Here is an 18,493-nt window from a genome sequence, read left to right as displayed (position 1 = left end):
ATTCCACTTTTTAGTGTCCCTCCTACACTGTATTTAAACAGGACAGCTTTTCATTTACACAGCTATTTCTTTTTTTCAACACACTTTTAAAACTGAAGAGCTACAATGCATCAGGCAACATGCTAAATCCTGGGAATATAAGAAAAAATAGTTTCTCTTCCCCATTTTCCACACTTTAGGCTATCATTCACTGAATTGTTTGGTAAAATATTTTATCATCCTGTATTTCTATTATTCGGTTATTCTATTATTATTCTATTACTTGGTTATTTCTATTCTATTATTTCTATACATATACTTTCTCTGCCAAACTCCAAGCCCCTGAGAACAACAAAAAATGCCTTATTCACTTTTTATCTACCCTATAACAGTAGCTGGTACATAGCAGAGGCACAATGAATATTTATTGATTGGATGAACTGAAGCAGTACAGAAAAATGGATCAACTTTAAAATAAAAGGCTACCTTTTAGACCATTTTTAGGTTCACTGTAAAACAGTTCCATTTTAGTTTTTTCAATGTACAGTGCATTTTTTAAGAATACAAAATATCATAATATATCTTTTCTATTTTCAAGAATATTTAATGCAGTGGTAAGTATAATATTGCCTTAATGTAGAGCCCTTTCACAATATACCTTTATACATAAATTATAATTTTTGTATCAGAATCTTATTATGTAACTAAAGATCTAAGTAGAATTCATTTTTTTATCCATTCAAAAATATTTATTGAAAAAAAAAATATTTATTGAGCACTTACTATTTGCAAAGCCAAACACTCTGTGAACTGCTTGACATTTATACTTCAGTGTCATAAAATATGATAATGATTATGTAATAAGTAAAATATGTCAAATTAACTTTTCATTGTCCTTAATTATAAATGTTAGTCAGGTCTTGTGACAAAAGAACAATTTTACCAACATCCTATTTCATAAATAATATACTTTAAAATGAAGACTAATTAGCTGTTAAATTGTATGATCATACAGAATAAAAATTATACATTCATTTGAATTTCAGCTTTTTTTAATGTAAGATGTACTCTTCAATTCTGGATTTCCATTTCATTTTTTCAATAGTTCCTATTTCTCTTCTGAGATTCTCCATCTGTTCAAAGGAAAAAAAAATGGCCTGAACTGGTATAAGGAGGCTACTATATAAAGACTTGAGGTACACCTTGTAAGATGAACAGAATTTAATCAGGAACAGAAGAGTGAAAGATAATGAGCAAAGAGAATGAACTAAGATACACCAGTGATGTGTTTAGATAAATGACAAAAGGACAGGGTATATTGGTGGGAAGAAGGAGAACAGAAAGAAGTATCATTGGATAAGGAAGCATAAGAGCAGAATCGAAAGACGTTGACATTCTTGAAATACAAGAGGAAGAATTTGTCCACCACACAGAAGTCAATTAAGACTCTCAGCTATTTCTTTCTTTTTTTTTTTTTTTAAGACTCTCATCTATTTCTTTACCACAAGTTGAAGCATACAAACTCCATTTCAGGAAGGCTTATCTGGTAGTGTTATATAGGGATGGGTCAGAATTAAGACAGATTGACTACAAAGAAAGGAATAAATACTGGTTCAGTATCTTCTATTCATCCAACACACTGCTAAACACATTTTACACATTCTCACATTGTCTTCATGATAACTTCATGATAGGGTAGGAAATACTATGTTAATTTTATCAAAGAGGAAACTGAAGCTCAGAGAAAGTGAACAACTAACTCTGGCACATAACTAGTTAATAGAAACCTAAGGATACAAATCCTGATCTGTACAGCTCCAAAATACATGCTCTTTCCACTATACAGATGACCAGCTTCGAAACTATATAATCCAAATATAGAGAGTTGAGGGCCTATGGTAGAGTTATTTTATTTCATTCAATAAATATTTATCATGTGCCAGATATCATTTTAAATACTGGGATGACAGTAGTCAACATCATCAAAAAAAACTTAAAAAACAATAAACTCTGCCCACAGTGAAGCTTATATTTTAATCAAGGGAGCCAAACAATAAATACAATAAATAAGTAAAACTATGGTACTAAAAAGGAGATTAAACCAGTCAATCCTAATCTGAATATTCACTGGAAGGACTGATGCTAAAGCTGAAACTCCAATATTTTGGCCACCTGATGTGAAGAACTGACTTATTGGAAAAGACCCTGATGCTGGGAAAGATTGAAGGCAGGAGGAGAAGGGGACGACAGAGGATGAGATGGTTGGATGGCATCATCGAGTCAATGGTCATGAGTTTGAGTAAGCTCCGTGAGATGGTGAAGGACAGAGAAGCCTGGCATGCTGCAGTCCATGGGGTCGCAAAAAGACACGACTGAGCGACTGAACAACAACAAAAATAAATGTGGGGTTTGCTGGTCCATAGTAGGTATTTAAAGCTGTGAAACTTTCAGCATGCTTGGCCTAGAAATTCCATACAGAGAAAGAAGAAAAGTCTACAGGGACTGAGCCCTGGGAACTTAGGATATGAGAAGGGATAAGCAAAGGAAACTGATAATGAGAAGCCAACTGATTAGAAAGAAAACCAAAAGAGAGAGGTGTCCAGGAAGTGAAGCACAGAAAGTGCGCGTGTGAAAGAGGGGGCATGGTCAACACTGCAGAATGCTCCTCAGAGATCACATCAGACAAGGGTGAAGAAATGCCTATGGGAACGAGCGATGTGGAAGTCACTGGGTACCTCAGCAAGGCGGTTCTGGGGAAAGAGAGTGTCACAGGACTTGTCTAAAGAGAAAACTGAGAGGCGCTGGAAACAAGAGACAGTTCTTGCAGAGTTTTATTGTAAAATATAAAATGAATAAAGAAATGAGGCAGCTCCTGGAAGATGAAGTGGATAAGAAACAAAGAGAACTCTCTAATACACCAGGAGAACAAAACAAATGGGAAAGGACTAACCATAATGCCAAAACTTTTGTCCTGAAAGAATGAAATAACTGTTCCATTATTAAAGAAAGATGGAAAATGAGAATAGGTACAGATTTGAGTGGAAAATAATTTATATTTTGACAGGCTGGGTTTCAAAAGGCAGATGTTTGTAGAAAGGAGTCTTTCTGGCAGCTGTAATACAGAACTGGAGAGTAGGAAGACGTTTAGGATAGAACTGTAGGTTTGGAAATAAAGAACAACAAGCTGCTATCTGAACACAGAGAGCTGTTCCCACTCCAGAGAAGAGAATGCTCAGTAAAAAACATAAAGCCAAGAGACTGTGAGGAGGAGAATACAAACAGTACAAACAGTGAGTACAGTGGTTGCCCACTTGATACAAGCAGAATCAAAGAAAAAAGAAGTGAATTTGGAAAATCTCCCATAATCATCCAAATCTGAGTTTAGTATCTTTCTCATGTATTTAATGCCACTTGTATTAACTATTTCCCCTGTTAAAACATTTATTACAGTTTCATCACTGCCTGTGACTATGTCTGTATTGGCTGATAAAAATTAGAAATTCAATGACAGCAGAAGCCATGTCAATCTTGTCAACCGTTGTACACATCAGGGCCTAGCACAGAACGTGGCACGTAGTAGAAATAAGACAAATAATTAAGCATATCATTAAATGCATTATTCTATTAATATAATATCATACAGAAATATGATATCAAAATATAATTTAGCAGTGAATTTATTTTTTTTTCATTTATTTTTATTAGTTGGAGGCTAATTACTTTACAATATTGTAGTGGTTTTTGCCATACATTGACATGAATCAGCCATGGATTTACATGTGTTCCCCATCCTGAACCCCCCTCCCACCTCCCTCCCCATCCCATCCCTCTGGGTCTTCCCAGTGCACCAGCCCTGAGCACTTGTCTCATGCATCCAACCTGGACTGGCGATCTGTTTCATCCTTGATAAATATACATGTTTCGATGCTGTTCTCTCAGAACATCCCACCCTCGCCTTCTCCCACAGAGTCCAAAAGTCTGTTCTGTACATCTGTGTCTCTTTTCCTGTTTTGCATATAGGGTTATTGTTACCATCTTTCTAAATTCCATATATATGTGTTAGTATACTGTATTGGTGTTTATCTTTCTGGCTTACTTCACTCTGTATAATGGGCTCCAGTTTCATCCATCTCATTAGAACTGATTCAAATGAATTCTTTTTAACGGCTGAGTACTATTCCATTGTGTATATGTACCACAGCTTCCTTATCCATTCGTCTGCTGATAGGCATCTAGGTTGCTTCCATGTCCTGGCTATTATAAACAGTGCTGCGATGAACATTGGGGTGCATGTGTCTCTTTCAGCTCTGGTTTCCTCAGTGTGTATGCCCAGGAGTGGGATTGCTGGGTCATATGGCAGTTCTATTTCCAGTTTTTTAAGGAATCTCCACACTGTTCTCCATAGTGGCTGTACTAGTTTGCATTCCACCAACAGTGTAAGAGGGTTCCCTCTTCTCCACACCCTCTCCAGCATTTATTGCTTGTAGACTTTGGGATAGCAGCCATCCTGACTGGCGTGTAATGGTACCTCATTGTGGTTTTGATTTGCATTTCTCTGATAATGAGTGATGTTGAGCATCTTTTCATGTGTTTGCTAGCCATCTGTGTGTCTTCTTTGGAGAAATGTCTGTTTAGTTCTTTGGCCCATGTTTTGATTGGGTCATTTATTTTTCTGGAATTGAGCTGCAGGAGTTGCTTGTATATTTTTGAGATTAATCCTTTGTCTGTTTCTTCTTTTGCTATTATTTCCTCCCATTCTGAGGGCTGTCTTTTCACCTTGCTTATAGTTTCCTTTGTTGTGCAAAAGCTTTTAAGTTTCATTAGGTCCCATTTGTTTATTTTTGCTTTTATTTCCAATATTCTGGGAGGTGGGTCGTAGAGGATCCTTTAGCAGTGAATTCAGAGGAAGCAGAAACTTTTCAGCATTGCTCCCATAAACCAGATCATATCACTTCCCTGCTTACAACCATTTTATTTAAAAAAAAAAAAAAACAGAACACTTTCCATGACCTATAAGTGTCTAATCTGGCTTTCTAATCCCATTCCATCCTATTGTCTACCTTGTTCAGTATACTCTGGTTTACCCCACTGCCCTCCTTTCTGGGACTTAAACATATTAATCTCTTTTCCACCTCAGATAAGTGCTTATTTTTATTCCAAATTTTCTTTCCTTGGTATTTTATGACAGGATTCTTCTCTTCCTTCAGATTACAGTTTATGCAGCACTCCTCAGAGAGGTCTCCTTTAGCCACTGTATATAAATAATCACACCTCACCCCCTAATTACTCTAGCTCATCACTGTGTGTGAATCAGAACATTTTGGTTAAGCACGTATGACTCCAGGTTTACAAATAATCAAAGAACTTCTTAAATTTACGTTACAGATAAGAAAAGGACTTTGAAATATGCCTTCTCATATCTGATCTATGAATACAGAATTCAATGCTTTGAACTGTGATATTATAACATCTAGAAAAGATCAGACTCTTCAGTGTTGATGGCTACATTCTCAAAACCATAAAATGTCATTTCTTCCAAAGGATAGGATAAAATTAGAGACCTCTTAAATTAAAGGCCACAGATACAAACCTTGTTGATAATATCATGATCTCTCTCTTCTCCTACTCCCCCTCTTCACATGTACACACACACACACACACACACACGTCCTTGTGTATTACGGTTATGTATTCTATTAGAAGGACGACACCAGTAGAAGGACAATTAATTAATAAGTTCCTGTACACAGAAACACATTCAATCTCTGTGAACGTCTCTCTTTCTGAAGTCTTATCTGGCACTTGGCTTAACTCCCATGAAGGATGCTGTGGTCCAATACAACCTTTGAAGATTATGCTGGTGAAACCTTATCTTAATTTATGCTGTCCAGAACCTTGCAGATTATAGTTATGAGGAAATGAAATGAGTTCTGATTAGACAGAATAGATGAAAAGGAAGACATTGATAATATCAAATTTTAAGAGTGGCTGAATATCCAGAAAAAAATTATTGAGCACTTACTATACTCTAGGAATGAAAACAAGCACTTCAAACAGACAGGTTTAGTTGCATTCTTACAGAGTTTTACATAAATAAGGTGGTTAGGGAGGAGCAGACCAAATTTGGGTTGTAACAAAGAAGATACAATTTTAGGAACAAGTAAGCAGCAGTGAATGAATTTGAAGAACTAAAAATAAAAGGATGGTAAGGATGATAATATACTCTTTTGAATACCACTTTATACCTTATATGGTACCTTAACATCATTTTTACTTAATTTCAAGTTTAAAATAATTATTAAAAGTTAAGCTGCATAGAATGAAAGATAAAAATCATATGATCATCTCAATAGAAGCAGAAAAAGCTTTTGACAAAATTCAACATCTTTTCATGATAAAAACGCTCAACAAATTGGGTACAGAAAGAACATATCTCAACATAATAAAGACGACATATGACAAGCCCATGGCTAACATCATACTCAGTGGTGAAAGGCTGAAAACTTTTCCTCTAAGACAAGACAAGAGGGTGCCTACTTTCATCACTCCTATTTAACATAGTGCTATAAGTACCAGCCAGAGTAATCATGCAAGAAAAATAAATAAAAGGCATACAAATCAGAAAAAGAGCAAAACTGTCTTTGTCTGCAGACAATATGATCTCATATGTGGAAAATCCTAAAGACTCCACCTCCATCTGTGGCTCTCAGATTCCAATGAAATCCACCAAAAACCTTAGCACTAATCAACAAATTAAGTTGCAGGATACAAAACCAACATATAAAAATCATCCACATTTCTATATACTAACAAGACATCTGAACAATAAATAAAGAAAACAACCCTTTCAGTACAATATCAAAAACAACGCAATACTTAGGTATAAATTTAACCAAGGAGGTGAAAGACCTATACACTGAAAACTATACCACTTAAATGAAAATGAAGACACAAACATATGGAAAGACATTCTCTGTTCATGGATCAGAAGAATTAATACTGATAGAGGTTTCATACTATCCCCAACCTATCTATAGCTTCAACGCAATATCTATCAAAATTCCAAAGACATTTTTCACAGAAACAGAAAAAGCAAAACTTAATGGTAAATCTTTCAAACTGTGGTGTTAGAGAAGACTTGAGAGTCCCTTGGACAGCAAAGAGATACAACCAGTCCATCCTAAAAGAAATCAATTCTGAATATTCATTGGAAGGACTGATGCTGAAGATGAAACTCCAATACTTTGGCCACCTGATGTGAAGAACAGACTCATTTGAAAAGATCCTGATGCTGGGAGATTGAAGGTGAGAGGAGAAGGTGATGACAGAGGATGATATGGTTGGATGGCATCACCAATACAATGGACATGAGTTTGAGTAGGCTCCAGGAGTTGGTGATGGACAGGGAAGCCTGGTGTGCTGCAGTCCATGGGGTCGTAAGGAGTTGGACATGACTGAGCGACTGAACTGAACTGAAATGATAAATCATTTTGCCTTGATAACGAATGATATTTGCATTCACAGGAACAGAAATAGAAAGCAAAAGCAAATTAAAGTCAGATCATTGAAATCTGAGATCCATAGATCCATGTAAGGAAGAAGAAAATGGACTGAGTTAGTTGACTGAAAGAAGTCAATGTTTAAAAATGCTCTAAAAATTTTGTTTTTAATTTAAAAAATAAACAATGTTCCAGGGCAGTTCACAAAGAGCACAAGAATCACCTAAGGAGTTTATTGCAAAAATCCACCTCCAGACATTCTGATTCAAAAGCAGAGGTCAGAAAGACTTTTTAGAAATACTGTGCTACAGATGAGAAATCTGGAGATCAGGATGATTTATCTAAGGAGTAGAACTGAGATTCAAACACAAGTCTCTTTCAGTTCAAAGTTCCTGTCCTCTACACTATAATGTTACTCTAAGTTACAAATACATGTTATTTCCATGGAATTCTCCAGGCCAGAACACTGGAGTGGGTAGCCTTTCCCTTCTCTAGGGGATCTTCCCAATCCAGGGATTGAACCCAGGTCTCCCGCATTGCAAGCGGATTCTTTACCAGCTGAGCCACAAGGGAAGCCCATAATGTTACTCTAAGTTACAAATACATGTTATTGAAGAAATTAGTATAATTCCTTAATGTGAGGACCCAGTAAATTAGTGAAGCTGATGAGAATAATTATGACAATAAAGATCTTTAAATGTTTCGGGAAGTTACACCATGCTAAGTAAAAGCAAGATTATAGGGTAAAAAGAAAATCTTCTTCAAAACTAGAATAGATTTACTTCAGTAACATACAACAGATGATTACAGGAAAAGATATAACATAATCAATGTTTGTCTCATTTATTTTAGGGGCAAGCTATTTCCACTTTTATTAATATACACTTCTCACTGGTTCATTATCCTGGTTCATTTTAGAACTTTTTCATTCCCTGTCAAATTTACTGTCTTGACTACCTCATTCTTTCTCCAAATTAAGATTTTGTTTCTCATTATTAACTATTTGGTAGAATAAACTGGTAGCTATCAACTAGATGGAACTGTTGTGAAACTAAACAACCGAAATATTTACACTTTAAAAAGCATAGATGGTAGAAATAAAAATTCTGGCAAGAGCAAATTAAAATAATACCAGACAATTTTAAAATTCTAAGCCTGAGATTAAAGCAGGCCACACAGAATATTTTCCATCTACTGTTATTGACTTTGATTGTATTGTAGAGAATCTAATTCGTCATCTGTTAGAGGCTGAATTGATCCCAATATTCAGTAGTCATGTCTCAAATGGTCCCATGATAAAATACATTAGAAGCATGAGTGATTTCAGTAATTTTTTTTTCTTTTTTTTGGTTACTAGTTCAATACTCCATTAGAATTAATTGCTCTTCAAGGTGAAAAACATTTCCTGGAACACAAAGATAAGTGATTATCGCCACTGACATGTCTCTTTAAGCTCAGGCTCTAGAATGATTTCCTTTGGCATTAGGAAGCAAAATGGGATTCCTTTACAATGGCAGGCTGTCCAAAGCCTTTACTCCAAAACAGGATCAAGAATTCTCAAATGCACAGCATGAAAAAGAATTACAAATCAGGTGCGTTATGGCAAATGAATGAAGTCAATGTGACAAGCGGCTGAGAGTTGTCAAAAATTAACTTCATCATTATCTGGAGAGCAAGGTTAGAAGAATGTTGAATTATTATCAAATTTTCAACAAAACACTACAGTTAACTCATGAGAAAAAAGTATAGCTTCTCAGGGAAATCATAATAGCTGAGTTTTCTGTTAGGAAGATTAAATTCAAGTTAGATATTATAGAGAAATCACAGAGAATGGAAATAGCAAAACAAAGATTGGCTGATGTTATATCTGCAGAGTGATCACAAAACTTCATGAAATTCAAATATATAGAAGTTTAATTAGGAAGGAAGTTTGCTGCCTTGGATACCTTAAGAGAATGCTCTTAGGATTAAGAGATATCTTACTGCCAAACACATTTCAAAATGTGCACATGATACAATACTATGATTCACATCATAATCAGCAAGAATAATTAACAATTAGGGGGAGAAAAAAGCCAGGGTGTGAAATAATATGAGAGAAATATAAAAGTGAAATAATATAAAAGAAATATACATAGAGTTAAATTGCACAAAACTTGCCAACACAACTCCATTCAAATAATAACCCTTAGTTGCTGCTAAAGTGTCTAGGTTTCCCCTCAGGAGAAAAAAATACGTATTTCATCCCTGATGCTTCTTATTTATTTCTTAGATACATGGGATGGTAAGACAATAATGCCTTTTTAAATTTATATCTTAAAAAATTATTTCCTGAAACCTAAATTCTGAAATTTGCTCTCAAGACCTTTATGCTATCATCAAATTTCTCTAAGGCACGGTATGTTCACATTTAAAAAGTGTGTACATTGTTTACACACAGAGGGAAAGCTGATACATGACTTGGGAAAACAAATGAAGTGACTAGAAAATGTTTTTCAGATAATTTTATATTCTTTCAAAAATCTAAGTTTTCAGGGGTTGGTAAAGAATGTAAAGACATTTATATTTTTTCAAAATTTACATTCTAGATTATATAATATCTTAATCCAACTTAGAAAATGATTCCATTTGCATATTATAAAAGAAATTAAAACAGACTGACTTTTGAATTAAAAGTTATGGAAGATAAAATGCAATTTTTACTTGAGCTTCCCTTCACATTAAACATAAAACCTTCTATCAAATACATTCAATCATTGTAAGTTTAATTCCTAATTCACTTATTTTAGTAAAATTTTTCAAACTACCATCTTAAGGCTAATATTTTAATAAAACCAAATACTCCAAAAATAAAAGTTCTTGCATAAGATGGCTGATTTTATATTTTAAATTACTGAATTAGAGTGCCCTCTATTGGATAAAAAAGGCAATAAAAGTTAAAATGACAAATAGTTAAAATACCTAAAAAATTCAAGCCAAGTCATTAATATGTAAAATATATTTATTAATAACATAAATGCTACACAACAGATTTTCCTTTACTTTGATTTCTTCTAAATTACTTCTGGAATTATCTGTCATATGACAACAAATAAGTTGAATGTTTCATATCATATAAACTTAAATTTTAACTGAACTCAAAGGCCTGTCCTTCAGCCAGTAATGTGAATAATAAACAAAAGTGTTTTCCACATTTAACATTCCATTATAATATAGAAATAATTGCAACTTACAACTATGGCTGAACTACAGCTTGAGTTTTCCTTAATGATGAACTGAAACCTCCCTACTTCAAGAGAGCTCTTACACTGCACAGTAGAATTAGGCTGGGCACCAGAAGTCAGATTTATTTAGATCTAAAATTCCATAATTCTGTGGTTTTAGCAAGACCTCAGTTCAGACTCATTATCTGAGGCCTGGATTACTTCAGTAAGGTCCTAGCAGAGTTTTGGTCCTCTAGGCCAATAATATACAAGTTAGTATAAGCTTTTTAAACAACAATGTTCAGAATCACCCAAAACAATTCTGTTTCAATTGTTCTGCCATGGTACCTGAGGGTCTCTCCATTTCTTGAAGCTTTCTAGATAAGTCTAATGTAGAACCATTGCTAAGAATCACTGTCTGAGTCTCTCCCCAGAACATCTGACATCGAGGTACCACTTCTAACTTTTAAAAATGTCACCTTCATGAATGGACTCCCATACTTAAGAGTTATTCTCCTCAGCATCAATATTAAACTTCTGACTAGCTTCCCAATCTAATTATCTGCCCTGTTCTGTAACAAAATAGTTGAGTGGTAAGACTGCCTTCGTCCAGATCCAGTAAATACCGGACTGGCGCTGGTATTTACTGTGTAAACTTAGGAAGGTCATACAAGTTCTCTGTGCCTCCATTTTTCTTATCTATAAAATGGGAGGAGTAATACTACCTATCTCATAGGGTTAGTGTGAGGATTAAATCAATTTATATAAAGTGTTATGTCAATGTTAAAAATTATTATGACTTATCCAGCTTCACTCTCCACTACTTTTCAAAACAAACTCTCATGGTAAATTATCCTCATTTTAAATGCTAGGCTGCACCTTTGGGCTTTTGCACATTATGTTTCTGCAGACTGAAATTCTCTCCCATTCATTCATTCCATTCCAAGTGCAGAGATTATTTCCCCTTCCTCCAGACTGCGATTTAATTTCTCCCTACCTCCATGAAGACGTCAATGAATACCTATAAATCATTAATCTCTTCCTTAAAAAAATTTCCTTTGGCTACAGGGTAATTTATTATAAGAAATATAGCTGGGAATTAATGACATTGGCTCTGAGTTTGAATCCTAGATCTGTCACTTACCAGCTGAGTCATGTCCCAAATCTGTAACTCCATTATTAGGATTACTGTATAGATTAGGTGGCTTCAGTAATATAAAACATTAAAACATCAAATAGCGAGCACTTAATAAATGTCAATTCTTATAATATTTATTTGTTTTTTATATTATTCTTGTCTACACACAGTGATTTAAGACTTCTTGGAGCAGAAATTCTGAACTCCTCGAAGTTAGAAACCACATCTCATTATTGCCATTATAAGTGCTACAGCTCACAACACTGTCATGGCCATTTATATTAAATGATCTATAAGTACTCAGTTAAATTTTTTGTATAACTTGAGAGTATAATTCATTTTAAAAACTTGGAAAAATATTCTTGATAAATAGAAACACATTCAACAAAACAGGAATTAACTCAAATACAACAAAGGCTATAGAGAAGAGTTAAATAAACTGCATTGCTTTTTAAACATTCAATAACAAGTTTCTATCAGATTCAACTACTGAAAGTCAACTTTTAATAATGCATTTTATGCATCTAAAATCCTTCAGATTTTTCTCATTTCCTACAAAAATAAATACCAAAATTCTCAGCCTGACATTCAAAATCATCCATGGCCTGAACTCATTCTATCTTCTAATCTTATCTCCATTGTCCCCATTTATGAACTTTATTATTCCAGATAAATAGAACTATTTGCTCTTACTCATGTGTACCCTCTGCTTTTCTGCTTCATGTAACCTTTAATATTTTCATATGATAATATTTTCAAAGAACACAGTATAAAGTTTCATTACAGGAACAAAGAGTGATCACTTTTATGGACACATAAGCTTGAATTTTGAGCTTAACTTCAACTTAGAAGCATTAATTTCTCCCTTAGTACTGTCACAGTCTTTTTTTTTTTTTAACAAAAAAACAGTCTTTGACTTACAAAAAAAATTATGTCACCTTCTCAATGCCAAAAGCCCTTGCCATCGCTACTCAAAAAATATAAGTTTGAATTATGGTCTCCAAGCAGAGCATGCAGACCCTAGGGTGCACAAGATACCAACTGAATAAAAGAAAAAAATTAGATCATCCATTTTACACTTTATCATCCTCACTCGAATTTCTCTTGTAGTATATGCCCCATAATTTATAGCATATATTTTTAAAAATTATAAATAAATACATTTGGGATGTTTGCTCAAAATTTGTTTACTACTGGTACATAACAAAGTTTAGAAACCACTGGTCTAGAATATCAGGTCTTTCAGAAAAATTTGTGGGTTGAGAAACAGAAGACCAGAAGTAGCCACTTTAGAGATATCTTTAGGAATGGACCTAAACACTAGGTATTGCTTATGTAGGATAAATATGTCTTAATTTCTAATCAACTTTCAAGGTAATGTGGAAATGTAACTGGTTTGTAATTTGAGTTAGTATAGGCCTATTGTAGTTTTTTTTAAAAAAAACAAGGAGTCTTGCCCTAACATTAAAGTTAGTACAGTAAATATTTCATTACTATAAAAATATCATTTGGGAAAACTTACAAGTATTTACTTCATTATACATACAGTTAATCATAATTACTCATAAAGAGCTTTTATTGGAGCCAATAACGTGATGTTTTACGAAACACAGTAAAAGAAAAAAAAAAAAAAAGGCCTAGAAGCTATGACTGGCCTTGGACCTAGACTAGCAAATACTACCCTGGGAAAGTGTCACTTTATGTAACAGTAAGCAACTAAATGAAGTAAATGTTCTCATAACAGTCAGTATACTTGGCAAACATTTTTTAGCTTTCATAAATAAAATGACATACTTAACACAATCTACTCTATTACCGGTTTTTGAAGAAAGTATAATATTTCTATAGAAAAAATTAAGTACTAAAAGTGATAAAAGGTTTCATATCATAGTAATGCATTTCCTTTAATACCAATGCATCCTATAAATCCTTCTATAGGACTAAAGACAGATATAAAAATCTTGACTTTAAACTGACTGATTCTCTATAGTTTTTCTTGCTATTGTATCAATATAAAAATTCAACTAAGCAAGAATCTCTTACTCATGATTCAGATTCTGAGCTTACAGTTTGCATGCAAACTACTGGGATTTGTGTAAGATTATGAAAATATTCAGGTCAAACTATCCACAATGACTCTCTCCCACTATGATTTACAAACTGGGCGGGAAGTACACACTCATGGCTTGGCTATGTCTTTCTTCTTCAAGATGGTGTTAAACCCAGATGACAGAGAAAACAGGGAAAAAAGAAAAAAGGAAGGTTTTCTTCTTTCTTTGGAACCACTGTCATTATGCCCAATAAAACTAAAAGAACATAATCAAAGGGACTATGAATTTATATGTTACAAGGGTCTAACAGTGGTGAGATCATCACAAACCATAAGTAACTTATCAAAGCATTTCTTCCCTACACATGCAGTGAGAATGAACACCAGAAAATATCAGGGAAGCGCAAAGGGGAGCCTGACATTTGACCCTGGCTAAAGCTAAAGGTAAGATAACACATAAATCCAATGGCATTCAGGTACATAATGAATTGGCAAAGACAGACATATGGTCTTCTTTCCCCCCTTACTTACTACACTCTGGCTTCCATTTTTCCCAAGTTCTTCCTCTGAAATCTTGCTCAAATTATCTAAGTAGTGGTCTGATATTGTGTGGCACAAATCTTCAAAAGAATAATCCTTTTCTTGACAGAGCTTTATTTCATCCAAGAGTTTCGATAATTCGCCAGTCACAGTTTCACCTATAAGAAGAGAGTATATTTTTCAGAAGTTTCGAAAAAGAATACTGCTAAAACTTCATGCTAAATGATAAAAATATAACCAGTATAGTGCTAGAACTCAAAACACGGCAAACAAAATTATCAGAAAGTTTATTTTGCTGAAAGTAAGATACTAACACATCCAAGGTAAGAGAAACCCCAGTAAGACAGTAGGCAGCAGAGAGGGCATCAGAGTGCAGACAGACTGAAACCACAATCACAGACAACTAACCAGTCTAATCACATGGACCACATTTTGTCTAACTCAATGAAACTAAGCCATGCCGTGTAGGGCCACCAAGATAGACAGGTCATGGGGAAGAGGTCTGACAGAATGTGGTCCACTGGAGAAGGGAATGGCAAACCACTTCAATATTCCTGCCTTGAGAACCCCATGAACAGTATGAAAAGGCAAAATGATAGGACACTGAAAGATGAACTCCCCAGGTCGGTAGGTGCCCAAAATGCTACTGGACATCAGTGGAGAAATAACTCCAGAAAGAATGAAGGGATGGAGCCAAAGCAAAAACAACACCCAGTTGTGGATATGACTGGTGATAGAAGCAAGGTCTGATGCTATAAAGAGCAATATTGCATAGGAACCTGGAATGTTAGGTCCATGAATCAAGGCAAATTGGAAGTGGTCAAACAGGAGATGGCAAGAGTGAACGTTGACATTTTAGGAAACGGTTAACTAAAATAGACTGAAATGGGTGAATTTCAGATGACCATTATATCTAATACCATGGGCAAGAATCCCTTAGAAGAAATGGACTAGGCATCATAGTCAACAAAAGAATCCAAAATGCAGTACTTGAATGCAATCTCAAAAACGACAGAATGATCTCTGTTCATTCATTTCCAAGGCAAACCATTCAATATCACAGTAATCCAAGTTTATGCTCTGACCAGTAACGCTGAAGAAGAAGTTGAAGGGTTCTATGAAGACCTACAAGACCTTTTGGAACTAACACCCAAAAGAGATGTCCTTTTCATTATAGGGGACTGGAATGCAAAAGTAGTCAGGAAACACCTGGAGTAAAAGGCAAATTTGGCCTTGAAAGAAGCAGGGCAAAGGCTAATAGAGTTTTGCCAAGAGAACGCACTGGTCACACCCTCTTCCAACAACACAAGAGAAGACTCTACACATGGACATCACCAGATGGTCGACACCGAAATCAGACTGATTATACTCTCTGCAGCCAAAAATGGAGAAGCTCTACACAGTCAGCAAAAACAAGACTGGGAACTGACTGTGGCTCAGATCATGAACTCCTTATTGCCAAATACAGACTGAAATTGAAGGAAGTGGGGAAAACCACTAGACCATTCAGGTATGACCCTAAATCAAATCCCTTACAATTATACAGTAGAAGTGAGAAGTAGATTTAAGGGACTAGATCTGATAGACAGAGTGCCTGATGAACTATGGACATTGTACCGGAGACAGGGATCAAGACCATCACCAAGAAAAAGAAATGCAAAAAAGCAAAATGGCTGTCTGAGGAGGACTTGCAAATAGCTGTGAAAAAAAGAGAAGCCAAAAGCAAAGGAGAAAAGGAAAGATATATTCATTTGAATGCAGAGTTCTAAAATATAACAAGGAGAGATAAGAAAGCCTTCCTCAGTGATCAGTGCAAAGAAATAGAGGAAAACAATAGAATGGGAAAGACTAGAGATCTCTTCAAGAAAATTAGAGCTACCAAGGGAATATTTCATGCAAAGATGGGTTCAAGGAAGGACAGAAATGGTATGGACCTAACACAAGCAGAAGATATTAAGAAGAGGTGGCAAGAATACACAGAAGAACCATACAAAAAAGATCTTCACACCCAGATAATCACAATGGTGTGATCACTCACCTAGAGCCAGACATCCTGGAATGTGAAGTCAAGTGGGCCTTAGAAAGCATCATTATGAACAATGTAGAGGTGATAGAATTCCAGTCGAGCTACTTCAAATCCTAAAAGATGATGCTGTGAAAGTGCTGCATTCAGTATGCCAGCAAATTTGGAAAACTCAGAAGTGGCCTCAGGACTGGAAAAGGTCAGTTTTCATTCCAATCCCAAAGAAAGGAAATGCCAAAGAATGCTCAAACTACCACACAATTGCACTCATCTCACACACTAATAAGGTAATGCTCATAATTCTCCAAATCAGGTTTCAGCAATACATGAACTGTGAACTTCCAGATGTTCAAGCTGGTTTTAGAAAAGGCAGAGGAACCAGAGATCAAATTGCCAACATCTGCTGGATCATCAAGAAAGCAAGAGAGTTCCAGAAAAACATGTATTTCTGCATTATTGACTATGCCAAAGCCTTTGACTGTGTGGATCACAATACACTGTGGAAAATTCTGAAAGAGATGGGAATACCAGACCACCTGACATGCCTCTTGAGAAACCTATATGCAGGTCAGGAAGCAACAGTTAGAACTGAACATGGAACAATAGACTGGTTCCAAATAGGAAAAGGAGTATGTCAAGGCTGTATATTGTCACCCTGCCTATTTAACTTCTATGCAGAGTACATCATGAGAAATGCTGGGCTGGAGGAACCACAAGCTGGAATCAAGATTGCCAGGAGAAATATCAATAACCTCAGATATGCAGATGACACCACCCTTATGGCAGAAAGTGAAGAAGAACTAAAGAGCCTCTTGATGAAAGTGAAAGAGGAGAGTGAAAAATTTGGCTTAAAACTCAACATTCAGAAAACTAAGATCATGGCATCTGGTCCCATCACTTCATGGGAAAGAGATGAGGATCAGTGGAAACAGTGACAGACTTTATTTTGGGGGGCTCCAAAATCACTGCAGATGGAGACTGCAGCCATGAAAATAAACAGCACTTGCTCCTTGGAAGAAAAGTTATGACCAACCAAACTCCGGGAGTTGGTGATGGACAGGGAAGCCTGGGGCGCTGTGGTCCACGGGGTCACAAAGAGTTGGACATGACTGAGTGAGTGAACTGAACTGAGCTGAAACCATAATTAGTACAATAATATTAAAAGACAAAAAGAAATTCCAATTTTGTCTATTTTTATTCTTTATCAAGATGAAAATAAGTACTGAAGGTTTACATAAATGTAGTACATAAAAGCATTTGGAATTACAATTCCTAAAACTTCACTTATAATAGCATTGAATTTCAATAGTCTTTTAGAACAGTGGTCCCAAACATTTTTGGCACCAGGGACTGGTTGTGTGGAAGGCAATTTTCCCACAGTCAGCGTTGGGGGGATGGTTTTGGGATTATTCAAGCACATCACACTTATTGTGCACTTTATTACTATTATATCAGTTCCACATCGTATCACCAGGTATTAGATTCTGGGGGTTGGGGACATCAACCCAAGTATTTGTGGGCATTATACTTTACTGACAGAATTCATTCAACATTAAAAAAATTGAAATAGTGCTGGGATTCTACTTTCTAGGTTCAACAAAAACAAATAGTAGAACATATTTAAACAAATAATTATATAACTAATAAAGGGATAACAGAAGGAACAGATATATAATATGCATCAACTATGGACATGAATATTTCATAGGTTACACACAAATACTCATTTTTTTCTAATTATTCTCAGAAAGCAACTTCACCCCAATGATTTATTCTAAAACAAAACAAAACAAAAAAACAGCAGCTACATTCAAGATATATGTTTTTTCAGTTCAGTTCAGTTCAGTCGCTCAGTCATGTCTGACTCTTTGCGACCCCATGAACAGCACGCCAGGCCTCCCTGTCCATCACCAACTTCTGGAGTTTACTCAAACTCATGTCTATTGAGTCGGTGATGCCATCCAGCCATCTCATCTTCTGTTGTCCCTTCTCCTCCCGCCCTCAATCTTTCCCAGCATCAGGGTCTTTCCAAATGAGTTAGTTCTTTGCATCAGGTGGCCA

General features: G+C 35.4%; 1 protein-coding gene across 20 annotated transcripts in view; it reads right to left on the bottom strand.

Moving 5' to 3' along the window:
* ANKS1B (ankyrin repeat and sterile alpha motif domain containing 1B) overlaps positions 1-18,493 on the bottom strand; it is a 1,073,060-nt gene that overhangs the window by 881,566 nt on the left and 173,001 nt on the right. For all 20 annotated transcript variants that reach the window (XM_043881060.1, XM_043881066.1, XM_043881055.1 and 17 more), the window contains exon 8: positions 14,401-14,567. In XM_043881060.1, the coding sequence (XP_043736995.1) occupies positions 14,401-14,567 (167 nt within the window). The remainder of the gene's footprint in view (positions 1-14,400; positions 14,568-18,493) is intronic.

The sequence above is a fragment of the Cervus elaphus genome, chromosome 22 (genome assembly GCF_910594005.1).
Source record: "Cervus elaphus chromosome 22, mCerEla1.1, whole genome shotgun sequence".
In the NCBI taxonomy this organism is placed as follows: Eukaryota; Metazoa; Chordata; class Mammalia; order Artiodactyla; family Cervidae; genus Cervus; species Cervus elaphus.
The sequence above is the reverse complement of the archived record's forward strand: the minus strand, read 5'-3'. Positions and strand labels throughout refer to the sequence as shown.